This window comes from Camelina sativa, chromosome 16 (assembly GCF_000633955.1).
Source record: "Camelina sativa cultivar DH55 chromosome 16, Cs, whole genome shotgun sequence".
NCBI classification, from domain to species: Eukaryota; Viridiplantae; Streptophyta; class Magnoliopsida; order Brassicales; family Brassicaceae; genus Camelina; species Camelina sativa.
Genome location: NC_025700.1, coordinates 1,587,232 through 1,603,580, shown reverse-complemented (window position 1 = coordinate 1,603,580; position 16,349 = coordinate 1,587,232). Strand labels below are relative to the sequence as shown.

Here is a 16,349-nt window from a genome sequence, read left to right as displayed (position 1 = left end):
GGTTTTGATTAGTTTCGTCCTAGTCTACAACGAGAATAGGATTGATTGTTATATAGAAGATGGATTTTCTCAGCAATCTACCTGACGATCTTGTTTGTCATATCTTGTCCTTCCTTACGACCAATGAGGCTGCTTCAACATCTCTTCTCTCAAAGAGGTGGTACAATCTGTTTGCACTTGTTCCTAATCTTGACATCGATGACACTGTGTTTCGATATTCTAATTGCATGTCGAGCTTCATAGATTTTGTGGATAGAGTAATTGCATTGCAGGGTGATTCTCCCATTAAGAGATTTTCCCTCAAGTGTCAAGCTGTACGTGTGTATCCATGTCTTGTTGATCCATGTCGTGTGAATAGTTGGATAAGTAATGTGCTGCAGCGTGGTGTTTCGGACCTTGATCTTGCCATCAATATAGATATGAAATATTTTTTGCCTCCAAATATCTTCCACAGTGGGACACTAGTTGAGCTGAAAGTAAGAAGTGATGATTACTTGTATCTTGAGCGGTGCACTGGCCGTGAAGATACTTTCTTACCACTGCTTAAAACGCTAGTTTTAAAACTGGCTTTTATTAGTTGTGGCAAGATGGAGATGTTTCTTCGTTCTTTCCCTGTGCTTGAAGAATTATCCATTGATGCTACTGAATGGATCGTGTGTGATGAATACGTGTCAAGTGAAACCCTAAGGAAGCTAACGATCAATTCATACGGTTTTGGAGAGGAGATGTTGAGTCTGAAGAGCATTTCTTTTGATACACCACGTCTGGTTTACTTTGACTATTGTGATTATGTTGCAGAGGATTATCCAAAAGTTAACTTGACTAATGTAGTTGAGGCTCTACTCAACCTTCGCTTAACTGAAGACCAGTATAGGCAAGCAAGAGCGCAAAAGGACGATCAGGATGATGTTCTTCTCCGTTTTCGAAATGTGTGGAAGCTCTTGAGTGGCTTAAGACATGTTCAGAAACTCTACTTATCTTGCTATACTCTCGAGGTTTGTGTATATTTGTTTTTTTTTTTAATATATATTTTGTTTCCACTGGTCTCAATCAAAATTAAAACATCCTCTACGAGATTCTGAAGCATTATATTATTAGATTCAAATTTATGTTAGCCTTAATTAATGATATAAATTTCATATGCTAAGACCTTTCACTTTTTTTTTTTTAATGCACAGTCAAAGGTCATCTTGATGTTTCAAGTATATTAGGTTTCAAATAGGGAAATCAAATCAATCCTTGAGATTTTGAAACAAGTATATATTGCACTTGTGTTCTTGTGTTATAATGTTGACTTTCGCTTGCCTTGTTTCAGGCGCTTTCTCTATGCTGTGAATCCATACCAGTGTTCAACAACCTCAAAGTGTTACGTATTAGCAGTTACAAGGACCAAGGATGGCAAGCAATGCCGGTTCTCTTAAGGAATTGTCCACTTTTAGAAACACTAGTCCTTGAGGTATAAACACAGCTAGCTCACTTGTTAAAAGTTTAAAATATTAAGAAAGTACGAGATTAGGTTGAAGCCCCTTCCCTTATTGTTTCCTTTCTGCTTTCAGGGTCTCGTACACTATGTGACGGATAGATGTGGGGATGCTTGTGACTGCGTTCCCGGGGGGAACAAAGGGCGTTCGCTCATATCTTGTCCGGTGAAGAAGCTGCAGATTAAGAGATTTGAAGGAAAAAAGAGAGAGTTAGAGATGATAAAGCATTTCTTGGAATCTTTTAGGTGTTTGAAGGAGATGGAGATTCATGCTCGAGAGGATAATCCTATACACTACTTCCAAATCCCAAGGGAGTTTGAGCTCTTCAACGAGCTTTATAGTTGTGATGTCCGGTTCCTGGTGCGTGGTTCTTTGTATAAGAGACGTGGACTGCTGTCAACTTGAGATTTGAGAATGAGTCATGTCGGCAAGAAAGACAATTTTTCTGTTAGAATTTTTGAGAAGGTAAGTAAAAAACGGAGTTATAAGATACTTCCTCTCTCCACGTCTGCATAACAAGAATATGTTTGGTTGATCAGTTACAAACAATCTCCAATCCCATTGGCTTCAACTGCTCACGGTTTCAGAGATTCCAGTTAAGTAATATTTGTAAGTGTATTGTAGATAAATTGAATCGATGATGATCAACCTAATCCCTTTGGTCGTGCATGGTCAGGATTTAAAGAAAGTTGTTTGCTTATCACTTGCAAATTCTCCACTAGCTTGAGGAGAATATGTGTGATGGAACCGATCTAGCGAACATATACTAATCAAAAGGACATGACTAAATTGGGTCCCTCTTTGCCTACACAAAAGAATGTCTCAAGAAATTATTATACCCTCCAAAACCAAATCTGCTTTATTTATGTGTAAATCATTTTACCACTCTAACAAAATAATATACCAAATGTTATTATCCAATTTGTCGACACTTTGGTATTGATTCGTTATTAGTGAATGTTCTAAACCAAATCTTTTATCATATTATGTAGTTTTCTTTTATCTTTCATATTTTAATAACTAGAGTATTATTCTATTGGTTTGTATTATAATGTTACCATCATATTATGCTGGAGTTCAAATATGTTAGAATGCGTAAATGAGTTATAAACGATTAAAAAAAAAAAAAAAATCACAACTCGGTCCCCATAGTGATGAGCCTAATCATTCTTGATTACTATTTTAAAAATAAAACACTACGAATAAGATGAAAAATCAAAAACAAAAGCTCATTTGGAAACAAACACAAAGAACCCCAAAAGAACAAAAATATGAGAATACTCTTTATCTTCTCTCTTCTCTTTTTCTTCTTCTTCCTGTTCTTCTACTCATCATCCTCCTCAAGATCTTCATCAGAATCTCATATCTTTATCTACGGTGGATGTTCACCGGAAAAATACACACCAAACACACCTTTTGAATCGAACCGTGACACTTTCCTCTCCTCTGTCGTTACTTCCTCCTCCGACGCCTCCTTCAACAGCTTTGCCGTCGGCAACGAGTCCTCCTCCTCTTCTTCCGCCGTATTTGGTCTCTATCAATGCCGTGACGATCTCCGATCATCAGACTGCTTAAAATGCATCCAAACCTCAGTCGATCAAATCACTCTCATTTGTCCTTACTCTTTCGGTGCTTCTCTCCAGCTCGAAGGATGCTTCTTACGTTACGAAACCAACGATTTCCTTGGGAAACCAGACACGAGTCTTAGGTACAAGAAGTGTAGTTCCAAGAGCGTTGAGAATGACAACGACTTCTTTAAACGGAGAGACGATGTGTTGTCGGATCTTGAGTCGACTCGACTCGGTTACAAAGTTAGCCGGTCCGGTTTAGTCGAGGGATATGCTCAGTGTGTTGGTGACTTGAGTCCTAGTGACTGTACGGCTTGTCTTGCAGAGTCTGTCGGAAAGTTAAAGAATCTTTGTGGCTCGGCGATTGCAGCTGAGGTTTACTTAGCTCAGTGCTATGCTCGTTATTGGGGTTCTGGTTACTATGACTTCTCTTCAGGTCCGTCCATAAATTTAAATCTTCCTTCCATTTACTAAATATCGCTTGAATCACGTAACGTTTAAGTTCGTTCATTATCTTCATGACATATGCTTTATTAATTAGTGCCCATAATATAATTTAAAATTATAATGAATTGTATGTGTGAGACTTTACCATAATTTAATTTTCCGCCGCTTATAACTCAGAAAATTACGAGTCTAGTCGCTTGTTGGTAGCACGAGAAAGCTAAAGAAATCAAAAAATTATCCTTTCTTTTCCTTCTACTGCAAAAAGACACCATTAAGTATTGAATTAAATAAAATTAAGCTTTTGAATGATTCGTTGGAGAATTCGAGTATCATGATTATAATATCATTGGTCAGAAAAGAATGTTTGTATTGCAAATACAATATATTATTCTTTTCTTTATAGGCATAGCCACCCATGTCCCCATTTTTCAACTTTATTTAATATTTTTTTTATAGCTTTGATCAATACCACAAAGTCCAAAAGTCACTGCATCTTTAAGAAAAAAAACTAATTCTTAGCTTGATACTATGGGTCTTATCTCATCTTATGTACTTTGTCATCACATACTAAGAGATCTTTCTAAATTGTAATCATACTTTCGTAATTATAAAGATCCAACCCATGGAGATGACGCCGGTAAAACAATAGCGATCATTGTAGGAGTTATTGCTGGATTCGCAATTCTTGTTATTCTCCTCTCCCTCTGCAGAAACTCCATGCGTAAGTCTACGTACATATTTAGTTACTTACTTGCCTAATCTATACTTAATTTCTCATAATCTCATATTTTATTATGTTGATTTGCAGATTGATATAAAGAAGACACGATTTGGGATACATGCATGGTTGTTATTTTTCCTTTGTATTTTGTTGTAGGAGTTTTTTTTTGGTTTAATCAAAAGGAAACTATTAATGACTTATAATACATGGTTTAGTTTCGTAGAAGAATTAAATAGTTGAAAAGTGTGACCCGTATTGTCTGCCTTAAAAAGATGATCACTAACTTTATTCCATTAGTTAGTAGTTTCTTCTAGGCTTCTACCCACTTTCCTTAGCAGGCGCAATTATTCGATACTCAATACTTGGATAGTAAAATATGATAACATATCGGATATAATTTTATAATTTCGGACAACAACGTGATTCGATTTGAGTATATATATCTTTAGGCTTTAAAGAATTAAATAGGTTCATTCAATCTTTTTGGTTAGTGTTATTACGATCTGGGTCTACCCGGTTCTCATGGACCGCACCATATATTCCATTGGGCCATTAAAATTAAGGGCTGGGCTCCAGCATATTGTGTAGCATAAAGTCTCGAATCAGAAATCTCAATGACTTTACAGTCTCGTCGGGTTTTCTCCTAGTATCTTCCATTCAATTTAATTTCTAATTTTGGAAAACTTTTTTTCATTAATGCAAGAAAGTTCTTTACCAAAATATACCCCATGAAGAAAAGATAATAAGTTTTACTAACTTTACAACTTAACCTATTACAACAAAATTAAAAATTTGATACTAAATTATATACTACTGACTGATGATCATTCATGGATTTTTTTTTTTTTACTCCAAAGAGTTGAAATGGTGGGAAATTAAAGCTATCATATTGTAATAATGAGATTATGATTTCATTCAGAAAGTTTCGTTATTTAATTTAACCCAACTAATCTTTCAGCTCTTTAAAAAGAAAAAATAAGTAGTAGAAGAAACAAAGTACACTCTTCTCTCCACACATACACACGTATACTCACACTTCAGTCACTTTGATTCCGTCGCATTAATTTATAACCTGAAAATGTATAACGTAATTAATGAAATTAGTCTCATATGCATGGGCCATCTATAATCATAGAAACAAAAGCTTACACATAGTCTCACACGTGCCTTATCTCTCTCTCCATGTGTTAGATTCCTCGCCACCGTCTTCATCTACGTTCTACGACAAGTTATATTCCTCGTTTGCTATTTAAAATACACAACAACACCAACAACAACAACAACAACAACAATAATCATTTACTTAATTAAACGCATTTCAAGAACATTACTAAACACACAACAAAAGTTTTATAATATCTACTAAAAATGTACACGTTTGTAAAAGTCACCAAACTAATTACCATCATGTTCTTTTTAGCCATTGCAGTCCTCGTAACCGCCTCAAACATAGCCGAGTTGGATGTACTTGAGATGGCTCGAACTGCAGTGGTCGAAGCCAGGACTCGTTTTGGGTCAATGGCTGTGGTGGAGAGTGAGGTTGCTACTAGTGGTCATTATTATTTGGCGTTAAGTGAATGCGAAAAGCTCTACGATGAGGGTGAAGCTAGGCTATCGAAACTGGTCGTGGCTCATGAGAATTTTACCGTTGAAGATATTAGAACGTGGCTAAGCGGAGTGCTTGCGAACCATAACACTTGTTTAGACGGTTTGGTTCAGGAACGTCAAGGTCACGATAAGCCTCTGGTCCATAGCAACGTCACGTTCGTACTCCGTGAAGCTTTAGCTTTCTACAAAAAGTCTAGAGGTCATATGAAAAAGAGTAAGAACATATAACATACATTCTCATGTATACATAATTAAATAAAAAATGATCAATGCATCGTTTGTTTGTCAAATTGGGCAATGATTGATTTCTTCTAGACGCATTATATTTTATCACTAAAACACGATTGTAGGCTGCGTTTTTTGTTTTTTGGAGATATTATGGTTTATTTATTATGGATCTATAATGACATTTTGTAGGGCTGCATGGACCAGCTAGGCAGAACCATAGACCTGGAGGACCAAAACATGGACCAACGAGACCAAATCATGGACCAGAAACACCAAAACATGGACCAACAAGACCAAATCATGGACTAACGAGACCAAACCATGGACCATCGAGACCAAACCAAAGCGGCGGAATGTTAGTATCATGGAATCCAACAAGGTCAAGGGCGGATTTCGTGGTGGCTCAGGACGGTTCTGCGACTCATCGGACAATAAACCAAGCATTAGCCGCCGTTTCGAGTATGGGTAAAAGTCGGTCGAACAGAGTGATAATCTACATAAAAGCTGGTGTTTACAACGAAAAGATCGAAATAGATAGACACATGAAAAACATCATGCTAGTTGGTGATGGTATGGACCGGACAATCGTCACTAATAACCGAAACGTCCCGGATGGTTCCACTACTTATGGATCAGCAACATTTGGTATAAAACATACAAACGTTATACTAATCTTCATATATCATGTACGCATGTTGGGATATTTAAAGGCTTACTCGTTATTTAGGGGTGTCGGGGGATGGATTTTGGGCGCGGGACATGACGTTCGAGAACACAGCAGGACCGCACAAACATCAAGCTGTGGCGTTGAGAGTGAACTCAGATTTGTCTTTATTCTATCGGTGTAGTTTCAAAGGATATCAAGATACTCTTTTCACACATTCACTTCGTCAATTCTACCGCGATTGTCATATTTATGGTACCATCTATATTACTACATATAACATTCATATAGAAACTAACGTCGTACAATGGATTAAGAGAATTTGTTGGGAAACTTTTGGATAGGTACTATTGATTTCATATTTGGAGATGCAGCTGCTGTTTTTCAGAACTGTGATATATTTGTGAGACGGCCTATGGATCATCAAGGCAATGTGATCACAGCTCAAGGAAGAGACGACCCACATGCAACTACAGGTAATCTCATTAAAAAAAAAGACTAATCTCTGGTTTGACCAATTGTTGACTATTAATTTTAGGGGGTCATCAACTTATAAAATAGAACCAAAATCGAGTCCCGAATCAAATTATACTGATATCCAAAATTGAACTCAACCTAATTAAAATCATCGAATTGAAAACCATTTTGAAACCGACTTGAACCGGAATTCATATTGAATACTCCTTCAATCGTACACACATGGTTAATGTTAACCGGTTTTCTGATGAAATTGTGTTACTGGAATAAGGTATTTCGATCCAACATTCGCGGGTCAGGGCCGCACCAGAATTTGAGGCGGTTAAAGGCCGGTTTAAGAACTATTTGGGCCGGCCTTGGAAGAAGTACTCTCGGACAGTGTTTCTCAAAACGGATCTTGACGGGTTGATCGACCCGAGAGGGTGGAGAGAATGGAGCGGCAGTTTTGCTCTGTTAACGTTGTACTACGGCGAGTTTATGAACACCGGAGCTGGAGCGGAGACAAGCAGAAGGGTAGGCTGGCCGGGATTTCACGTCCTTCGCGGCGAGGAAGAGGCTTCTCCGTTCACCGTCAGCAGATTTATTCAAGGAGATTCTTGGATCCCTATCACCGGTGTGCCGTTTTCAGCCGGGGTTTGAGTCCCTCTTGAATGAACAACCATCAACATAATAATCAAAGCCAACTATATATATATATATATATATATATATATATATACTTCTTTTTGTGCAAAGCCAACTATATATATATTTATGTAGAAAAACAATATTTTGAGAACATAAATATTCTCTTATATATTAATAGAGAAGATTAATTAATTCTAATTATATATGTCTTACAGACTTAAATAAAAATTTATTAGATAAATTAAACTATTTATTGTTATTTAATTTGAAACTATATTATACTTCTTTAAAAAAACAAAAAATTAATTTCTTTTATTCATGTTTTAATAAAATAAATTTCATACAAAATTTTTCACCGCGTTAAAATTAAAATTTACTTTTAAATATTTCACGGATCAAAAATATTTTTATATAAAATAAACGTAAATTTGAATAAACAAAAAAAAAATTATTTACATATTTTATTTTACACAAACAAATATCAAATCTCAAATAATAATTTTATTTGAATTGATTTATACCTAGTATATATAGTAACCAAAACGAAAATTGTATAAAAACCGATTTATATTAGATTCACGTTTTTAATTTGATCATGGACGATACATAAACAAAATCAAATCGATGCTAAATACGAGAGAGAAATAAGTAGAAACATCATTTACAGTTATAATGATGTTTGGTTATAAATTTATAAAATCCTAAAGTAAAAACGAATCCAGAAATATTCATAAATGTCTAGGAAAAACCCCGGAAGTATGCATAACACAACATAACATACACATAGTAAACAAAAGCTAACGCAAAGTCGAAGACGCAACTTTTCCACAGTCGATCTGGTTGTCTGTTTCCCTGTAAGAGCCAAAAAAAAGAAGGAATCGCATGCATGACAAATTTCCATTTACGAATAATTCATCTAAAACACTAAAAAGATCAAGACACAGCTCGATCAAGAAGTATGTATATATATGATATATCTTGGGTTTTACCTGTTGCAGCAGCTGGCTCGTCCTGAGGCTTCATTGTTGGGAAGAAGATAACCTCCTGCGACAAAATTCAGAACATGAGTAAGAAAATATACTACTCCACTGGATTTTCGTAAAAGACTGTATTCAGATTAAAGAGGGACCTTAATGTTTTGGGAGTCGGTGAGTAGCATTACAAGTCGGTCTATTCCAATCCTCCAACCACCTGTAGGAGGCAATCCATATTCTAGAGCCGTGCAAAACGTCTCATCTATAGCCATAGCCTCATCATCTCCAGATTGTCGATCCTGAAATCATCAAGGTTCCAAAATGATTAACACATACGCTGAAAGAGAGAGAGGGGCTAAGATTAGTAGGAGTGTGGTGATGGCTTCAAATATACCTTGAGCTGATCAGCAAAACGCTGCCGCTGTTCCACAGGATCATTCAACTCAGTGTATGCACTGCAAAGCTGCAGCCAAATAAAACAGCTTAGTACAGAGGAACTCTGCTTAACCAAATAACAAAAAAAAAAAGAAGATATATCACGATTCCTGTATATAAAGCTTACTTCGTGTTGGTTGACAAACAACTCAAATCGTTCAGTCAGGGACTCGTTGGATCTGTGACATTTTGCCAAGGGACTCATAATCTTGGGTTGGTTCATTATGAAAGTAGGGTTAACACATGTCCCTTCCAGAAAATGTCCAACAAGCTGCATCAGTGAAAACATTACAGATACTTAAATAGGCATGAAGTAATCATAACTTCCAATTCATACTATTAGGAGATAGCAATCCTTACTTTATCCAACAAACGAGCTGTCGTCTGAGGAGGTGGGCATCTGACATGAAACCTCTCACATGCATCAATCAGATACTTGTTAGCTTCCTCGCTAGCCAAATCTTTTGGTATGTTAAGGTTGGCCATCTTCTCTAACTCTACCATCATGTCAATCCTCCTACAGAAATAAAGAAGATGATGAGATCATTACCAAAAAAATATGGTCCAAGAAGAGCTCTGTCTTGATCCCAAACCTGAATGGAGGAGTGAAGTCGATTTCTATGGGCTCCTTATGGTACCCATTAGCGTGGTATTTAATTTTGTAGCCACCCGTTAATTCCTTCACCATACCTGAAAGATGAAGAAACTGTCAAGTAAGTTTGAATCTAATATGAGTGCAAGAAGCAGAGGTATTAATTCGCCGTACCACTAAGCAATTTCTCAGACATCTCCATCAAGTCATTGTAGTCTGCGAAAGCCATATAGAACTCGCAGGTGGTGAACTCTGGATTGTGTGTCAAGTCAATACCCTCTTTTCTGAACTGCTTTCCTATCTCGTAAACTCGTTCAAAACGGCCAACAACAAGCTGCTTAAGATAGAGTTCTGGTGCGATACGCATGAACATCTTCATATTCATATCATTGTGATGTGTCGCAAATGGACGTGCAGATGCTCCACCAGCAATCATATTCATCATAGGTGTCTCAGCCTAAGGAAGTTAACACACATTTGTATCAAAATCGCAAAACAAACTGAAAACAAGGTATGAAATTATTAGTTTTCTTGAGAGGAAAAGAGAGAAACATTAATTGCACCTCCAAGAAATCAAGATCGTCAAGGTATCTTTTTATGTATTTGATTATTTTATCTCTGGTCATGAATATCTGGAAGACCTCATCGTTCAGCATCAAGTCAAGGTAACGCTGGCGATACCTAGTTTCCTGGCACAGATGAAAAAGGTACATATCATATTATACCGTCCAAATAGACACAAACTGATGGAGTTACAGCATCTTTGGAAAACATTAATAATAATCCTTGAGAGCAAAACTTAAATGGTACCTGATCTTTAAGAATATAAGTTTCTGGAGTTCTAGGCATTTCTGGAACCCAGTTAACTCTAGGAACAGGCTTTTGCCTCCCCGGAAACATGTGGAGGCAATGAGACAAGACAGTAAACGATCGTGGGAAGATAGTTAGCTCTCCCCTCTTTGTTTTCCCTGAGACAGGGGACAAAATGTGTTCAGATAAAGATACAGAACATGCGGTAATCATATCAGAAAAAAAAAAAACTAAATAAAGAAAAGAGGATTTAGGAACCTGGAAATCCAGTTACACCAACAATATCTCCACGCTTGACATTAGCATGGAAGCTCGCAAACTCAGCTTCTTCTAATTCTGACTTCCTAAGGCATCACAAAAATCTAGTTAAACTAGCTAGATATCATCAAAGAAACAAAAGGAACAACTCTAATATGTAAAACCAAATTAGTCACCTTGCATCAGCCATAACTTGAACCCTAGAACCAAGATTATGTAGATCATAGAAGAAAAGCTTGCAAGAGGAAGATCTTTTGCTCAATATCCGTCCTACCAAATTAAAAAATACAGATAAATATAAAACTTTGAATAAATATACTCTTTTCAGTGCAAAACTTAAAAAACTTCACTAGTGCGGTGGAAGTATCATACCGGCTAAAGAAACTTGGTCTTCTTCAACAAGGTCTCCGTTGCTTAAGTTAGTATACTTTTCAAAATATTCAGAGATTGACATGGACACTAAAAATTTGTGTGGGTATGGATTCTCTCCCTTTTCTTTCTCTGCTGCAAGATACATCAATCTGTTCTCAGTGTATTGCTGCATTTCCAAACTTCGATTGTCACAATCCCGCAAGATACATAACGAACAAATAAAATCGAATGGATATATAGATATATAAATACCCTTGCGTCCATATCTTCATTATCTGCCATTATTGATTTCTGGCTTCGAAAGCTCGTCTTCGTAGGCTCGCTTGTTTGTTCTTTTCTTCTTCCTTACGCGTCCTCTCTTCCTCCCTGGGTTTGTTCTTCAATTCGAAAACCTATAAACTGATGACTAGAGGTATCGCGAATTAAATTTGGCTCTGACGTGAAGAGTAAGAAAGCTACTATTTATTTAGGTCGGTGTCGGTCTAGTGTTTTTTTTTGTTTCTAAAAAAGGCATAAAAAAAGAAGTAGATTAATCATGTTTATATTTTGATCATGGAACCAAAACAAGATCAACAGAACAAAATCAAATCGATGCTAAAAGCAAAATTAAATAAAATTTGATCATGGACCAAAATACCAACAGAAGAAAATCAAACCGATGCTCAAAATAAGAGACAAAACTGATTCGAGGACAAAGCGTAAAATCAAAAGCCAGAGGAATCGACCAAGGAAGAGTAAGACGCGTTCTCGTCAGACGCCGTCGTTTTATTCCCGGCTATACTCACCAATCTGTTTCTCGTCTTGAACACTATATCATGGTCTAAACCAGCCAATTCGCACAATTCTAACCTCTGAGTCTTGGTCAATTCCAAGTCATCTTCCCAACAAGACTCTGATATTATTTCTATCACTTTCTCCATCTTGTCCTCTGCCACTAAGATTCCGTTTTGAAGCAGAGCAAGATAGACTTGTTCCGCTGCCGCCTTTCGGATCTGGATCATGTGATAACGAAAATATGGAGTAATGAAAATGTTTATAGGATAGAATGTGATTTATTTATATTGAAGTGACAAGAACCTTTGGGTATCGGTGGCCGAGGAATGCGACAAGCTGAGAGAAGGCTTTTGTGCTGATGGAATGTGAGACTGAAGCGATATATCCAAGTATTGCAAGGCCTGCGTATAACTTTGTGAAATCCTTACTAGCTCTTAGTTCGATGGCTAGAGATTCCATGGCACCCGCATAGAAACTCAACGTATAAGTCTGCAATAAAATGACAGATTAGCTTAGTATGGAATGTGTTTAGTAACAATTTATAACCTTTGGCAATTTCTAACCAAAGAGGTAAATCTTAAACTAACCTCTTGATTCAGAAAGATCTTGCTTCTGAAGAGGATCTCAATTGTCTGTGTAAAAACGAGAAAGGTTCAGACATAACCACATAGAAGCTATAGGTTAATCTACAATACTGTGTGTTTACCTTTAGACAGGGTACCATAACTCTGTCACGTTTCTTGTATTCCTGAAGTATCCAAAGAATATCTTCACACAATGCTGACTCTCTGGACTGTTGTTCTTTCAGGTCTTTAGCTTCTTTACATTCTTCCCTCATATACTCCAGAAATGCAAGGAGCGACGATTTACTAAGTGAATCTTGTAATCCTCCAATCGAAATTACTAATCCAGACAGCACCTCTTTGCTGTAACAACGGAACTTTAATAGCTGCACAAAACGTGGGAAAGAGAAAGCCGGAACCTACAAAGAAGATAATAACTCATAGCCAGATACAAAAATCCATCAAATAAACGACGAAGCAACCAAGTGTGCATACTTACCGCCCATTGTAAGCCAGCTTTGTTGGGAAGAATCTCTTCCAATTTTTCTCTATGAGGAATGAAAGGGACGGAAATAGTTTCATGATATAAAATCCTTTGAAGAACCTTTGCAGATGTTTCTCTTAATTTATCCATTTTCTCTACTCCTTGCTTCACAATACATCCAATTACACGGGTCGCAAGATTCGAATCGAAAAGTGAGGACGTATCACTGTTATGATCACCCGCTGAATTTGTTCCTATTTTCTTACAGAGGATATATGTACACTTCTCAAGGCCATGGACTGCAGCTTCACGAACCCAAGAACCTACATCACCTCGGTTATCAACTGAATAATCATCAAGAGCTTCCAGTAAAGTATCCATCACTTCAGTCTTGATAAGAAGAAAAAGAGACATGTCATCGTTTTCAGGATCACTAGCACTATTCTGAGTAAGAGTCTCACACACTGATGTGAGTCCCTTTACAGCATTCACACGTGCCTCTGCATCTCTGTCGTCAGCATTCACCTGCTTGGAAGAAAAAACATCCATCAAAGTCAATTATTTGATTCTGTTTTCTAGACTCAATAATTTAATTCTGTAATGAAGTCATATGTAGTCTTCCTTACCTCTATCTTACACGCACTGCAGAGCTTCAAAACTATATCCTTCCATTTTGCAGTCAATAGTTCAGATGGCAAGACACCCAATGCAAGTGCAGAACCTCTTCGGACAGCTACATTTGGGTCCGTTAGATGGTTTAGGTGTTTTGATATTAAATCAACAGATTTCTTTTCATTGCCAACGAGATAGGATTGCACAAGCTGTTTAACAGCACTGACAGCTACATTCTGTATGTGATAAGTGAAACATGTCAACTAATGAATCATGCTATATATATTTATATATATTTTTTTTCAAAAATCCGTTGTAGCACATTGGTTTAAACAGGAGACTGGATGAAACGGATAATAATCCCCTTCACCTAGACTGAGTTCCGGGTTCAAACCTCGGCAGCGGAACTTTCTTTTTAAACTTCCAGCTTTTTATCTTATACATATACATATTACTCATTGGACCGGTGATAATTACCCTAATTTCACGTTATACTGTAAAAAAAGAAGCACTATTGCAAAGCTGCAGCAAATAGCAATGTCTACGGTTCTCAAAGATTATATAGGTTTTCCCAAATATAGGTACCTGTATTTGAGAATTAGGATGTCTTAAATTCTCAGTGAGAGTATCAAGCAAGATCCGTACTGTTCTCTCAGCTAATGTCACATGCGATAATGAGATACACTCAATAAACCGTGAGACAGCCAGTCGCATTATTTCTCCACCTTTTCCGCGGTAAAGGCGTGCTTTCTCAATGCAAGGGACAATCCCAGCCATACGTTTTTGGCTATCTGTAAAGATTGAGTGCAACAGGGGCCTTTATTATTAAGGGATAACAAAACCAACCATCAAACTCTGTTAATTTTTCATCTGACAATCAACTAACAAAGTGTGAGTACATATATAGCGATAGGGTCTAGATTCCAAGATGGTTCCCATAGTTTTCGTTTTCCATACCAAAAATGATCTGTAATTGCATATGCAAAGATGCCACAAAAGCCAAAGCTGAAAAATAGATGGTACTAACCAGCAGAAAGGACATAGCCACACTTGTGCAAAGCTAACACAACCTCTCCAGCTGCCAATGTTGCACCATGGCGCATGCACAAATCAGTTGAAAGGGTACAAGGAACTAGTTTCTCGAGCACATAGTTGGAAAAGTGCTTAGGCTCGTACTTAACAAGAGCAGCAAGAGCCTCTGCAGCAAGTTCTCTTAAGCTTTTATCCTGATATCATAAGATTGAATAATTAACATATTATGAAAGCTACAACAAGGAACAATGATTTGATACAGTTACCAATCAAGCTGTTGGCTCTAGTTTATGGGAGATATTAGAATTGTAGATAGTCAGAGGTAAACCAATGTCAAATAGTGTATAAGATAAGCATACCCAGTGGCAGATCTTGTTGTATAGTAATTCATCCACAAAAGGATATAGATACCCTTCATATTGAGCAATGGAAACTGCAACCTGAAGGTAAGAGTTCACCCGAGAAGAAAGGGAAAAATAATCAGCTATGTTTACAATGTCAATCCCATGAGGGTAATTTCCTTGCCTTCCCACATTCTCTTGGAAAGCAGCGGCAGCAGCCCTTCTACAGTTCACCTGATAAAAGACATCAATAAATTTACGCAACGAAGAGATCTACAAAAACACAATTCTGTAAATCAAGCAAGAAACGACGACAAATTATAGTCAAAAAAGGGATTAGTACCTCTCTATCAAAGGAACCCACTATCAATAAATCTGGAGCAAGCTGATCCAGCACATTTTTCATATCTTTGTGGGAATAGGCGCGCCCAAATGCCCAACAAACATAGGCAGCTGCATCACGGACATGAGATCCAACACTGTGTGGACCTCGGCGAACATCATAATGAAGTGCCTGTAAGTAATATTTAGATGTAAATGCATGGAAATTCTGCATAATTTGGGTGTGTGATGCCATTGCTTCGTATGTGTTGACTAGAGAAATAAGTAATCATGTTGTTGGGATAGAGTACGACCTTCACAATAACTGGGACAACTTGTGGAAAACTTCTAGGCAACAATAACCCTCTACGAGCCAGTTCAGCTAAGGCCAAACAACCCCCATGCCATGAACCATCTCCCTGAATATCATGAAAATCACAATAACTATCAGCTAGATAATGAATTCTTGTAACCTGAATTTTAAGCACATGTAAGCCATGCTGCCATATATCCAATACGAGTACCTCTCCTGGTGAAAACAGCTCCAATACAGATGATAACACCTCTTCAGACAGAACAGATGTTAGTCGTGAAGTTACACGACCTATACCCTTTGCAGCAGACCAACGAACCACAGTGTCCTACACAGTTAAAAAAATAGTAAATTTTAGAAGGACAATGCTTACAAATACTAGTGACATGTGATATTGTCTGGTAGGCGGCTGAAAGTTTCATGTGGGAAAAAGTTCACATCAGATATCAATATAGGTTCATCCCAGCTTTCAGTGACATGTAAGATATTTCTAACATTCAAGATTTGTATGAGTGTCATCTGGTTACTCTATTTTACAACTTGGTACAAAGTGTGGGCATCTAATCATATAAATTGAGACATAACTACCTCAAGTTATCAACCTAACAGTTGGATCTCACCCTTTAAACATACCGTGTCCCTCAAAC

General features: G+C 37.2%; 5 protein-coding genes and 1 pseudogene across 5 annotated transcripts in view; 4 read left to right on the top strand and 2 right to left on the bottom strand.

Annotated features, from left to right (window-relative positions):
• The window catches only part of LOC109129424 (F-box/LRR-repeat protein At3g58900-like), a 2,211-nt gene extending 1,000 nt beyond the window's left edge, over positions 1 to 1,211 (top strand). The window contains exons 2-3 of the mRNA XM_019237651.1: positions 74 to 995; positions 1,179 to 1,211. Coding sequence (XP_019093196.1) covers positions 74 to 995; positions 1,179 to 1,211 — 955 coding nt within the window. The remainder of the gene's footprint in view (positions 1 to 73; positions 996 to 1,178) is intronic.
• LOC104749261 (F-box protein At3g59000-like) lies at positions 1,310 to 2,382 on the top strand. Its single transcript, XM_019237968.1, has 2 exons — positions 1,310 to 1,456; positions 1,557 to 2,382. Exons 1-2 carry the CDS (start codon positions 1,406 to 1,408, stop codon positions 1,884 to 1,886), a joined length of 381 nt encoding a protein of 126 aa, XP_019093513.1. The 5' UTR covers positions 1,310 to 1,405; the 3' UTR covers positions 1,887 to 2,382.
• LOC104749260 (cysteine-rich repeat secretory protein 15-like) lies at positions 2,749 to 4,415 on the top strand. The gene is made up of 3 exons (XM_010470849.1): positions 2,749 to 3,485; positions 4,110 to 4,217; positions 4,305 to 4,415. Exons 1-3 carry the CDS (start codon positions 2,753 to 2,755, stop codon positions 4,307 to 4,309), a joined length of 846 nt encoding a protein of 281 aa, XP_010469151.1. The 5' UTR covers positions 2,749 to 2,752; the 3' UTR covers positions 4,310 to 4,415.
• LOC104749259 (probable pectinesterase/pectinesterase inhibitor 36) lies at positions 5,491 to 7,878 on the top strand. The gene is made up of 5 exons (XM_010470848.2): positions 5,491 to 6,039; positions 6,243 to 6,698; positions 6,781 to 6,972; positions 7,062 to 7,193; positions 7,466 to 7,878. The coding sequence occupies exons 1-5, from the start codon at positions 5,586 to 5,588 to the stop codon at positions 7,831 to 7,833; spliced, it is 1,602 nt and encodes a 533-aa protein (XP_010469150.1). The 5' UTR covers positions 5,491 to 5,585; the 3' UTR covers positions 7,834 to 7,878.
• On the bottom strand, positions 8,315 to 11,651 carry LOC104753231 (annotated as a pseudogene).
• The window catches only part of LOC104749258 (tubulin-folding cofactor D-like), an 8,404-nt gene continuing 3,842 nt past the window's right edge, over positions 11,788 to 16,349 (bottom strand). Inside the window, exons 6-17 of the mRNA XM_010470847.2 lie at positions 15,914 to 16,030; positions 15,704 to 15,808; positions 15,412 to 15,582; positions 15,087 to 15,302; positions 14,723 to 14,921; positions 14,281 to 14,486; positions 13,710 to 13,931; positions 13,099 to 13,608; positions 12,743 to 13,018; positions 12,624 to 12,668; positions 12,340 to 12,525; positions 11,788 to 12,254 (exon numbers count right to left, since the gene is read on the bottom strand). Coding sequence (XP_010469149.1) covers positions 11,967 to 12,254; positions 12,340 to 12,525; positions 12,624 to 12,668; positions 12,743 to 13,018; positions 13,099 to 13,608; positions 13,710 to 13,931; positions 14,281 to 14,486; positions 14,723 to 14,921; positions 15,087 to 15,302; positions 15,412 to 15,582; positions 15,704 to 15,808; positions 15,914 to 16,030 — 2,541 coding nt within the window. The 3' untranslated portion in view covers positions 11,788 to 11,966. The remainder of the gene's footprint in view (positions 12,255 to 12,339; positions 12,526 to 12,623; positions 12,669 to 12,742; positions 13,019 to 13,098; positions 13,609 to 13,709; positions 13,932 to 14,280; positions 14,487 to 14,722; positions 14,922 to 15,086; positions 15,303 to 15,411; positions 15,583 to 15,703; positions 15,809 to 15,913; positions 16,031 to 16,349) is intronic.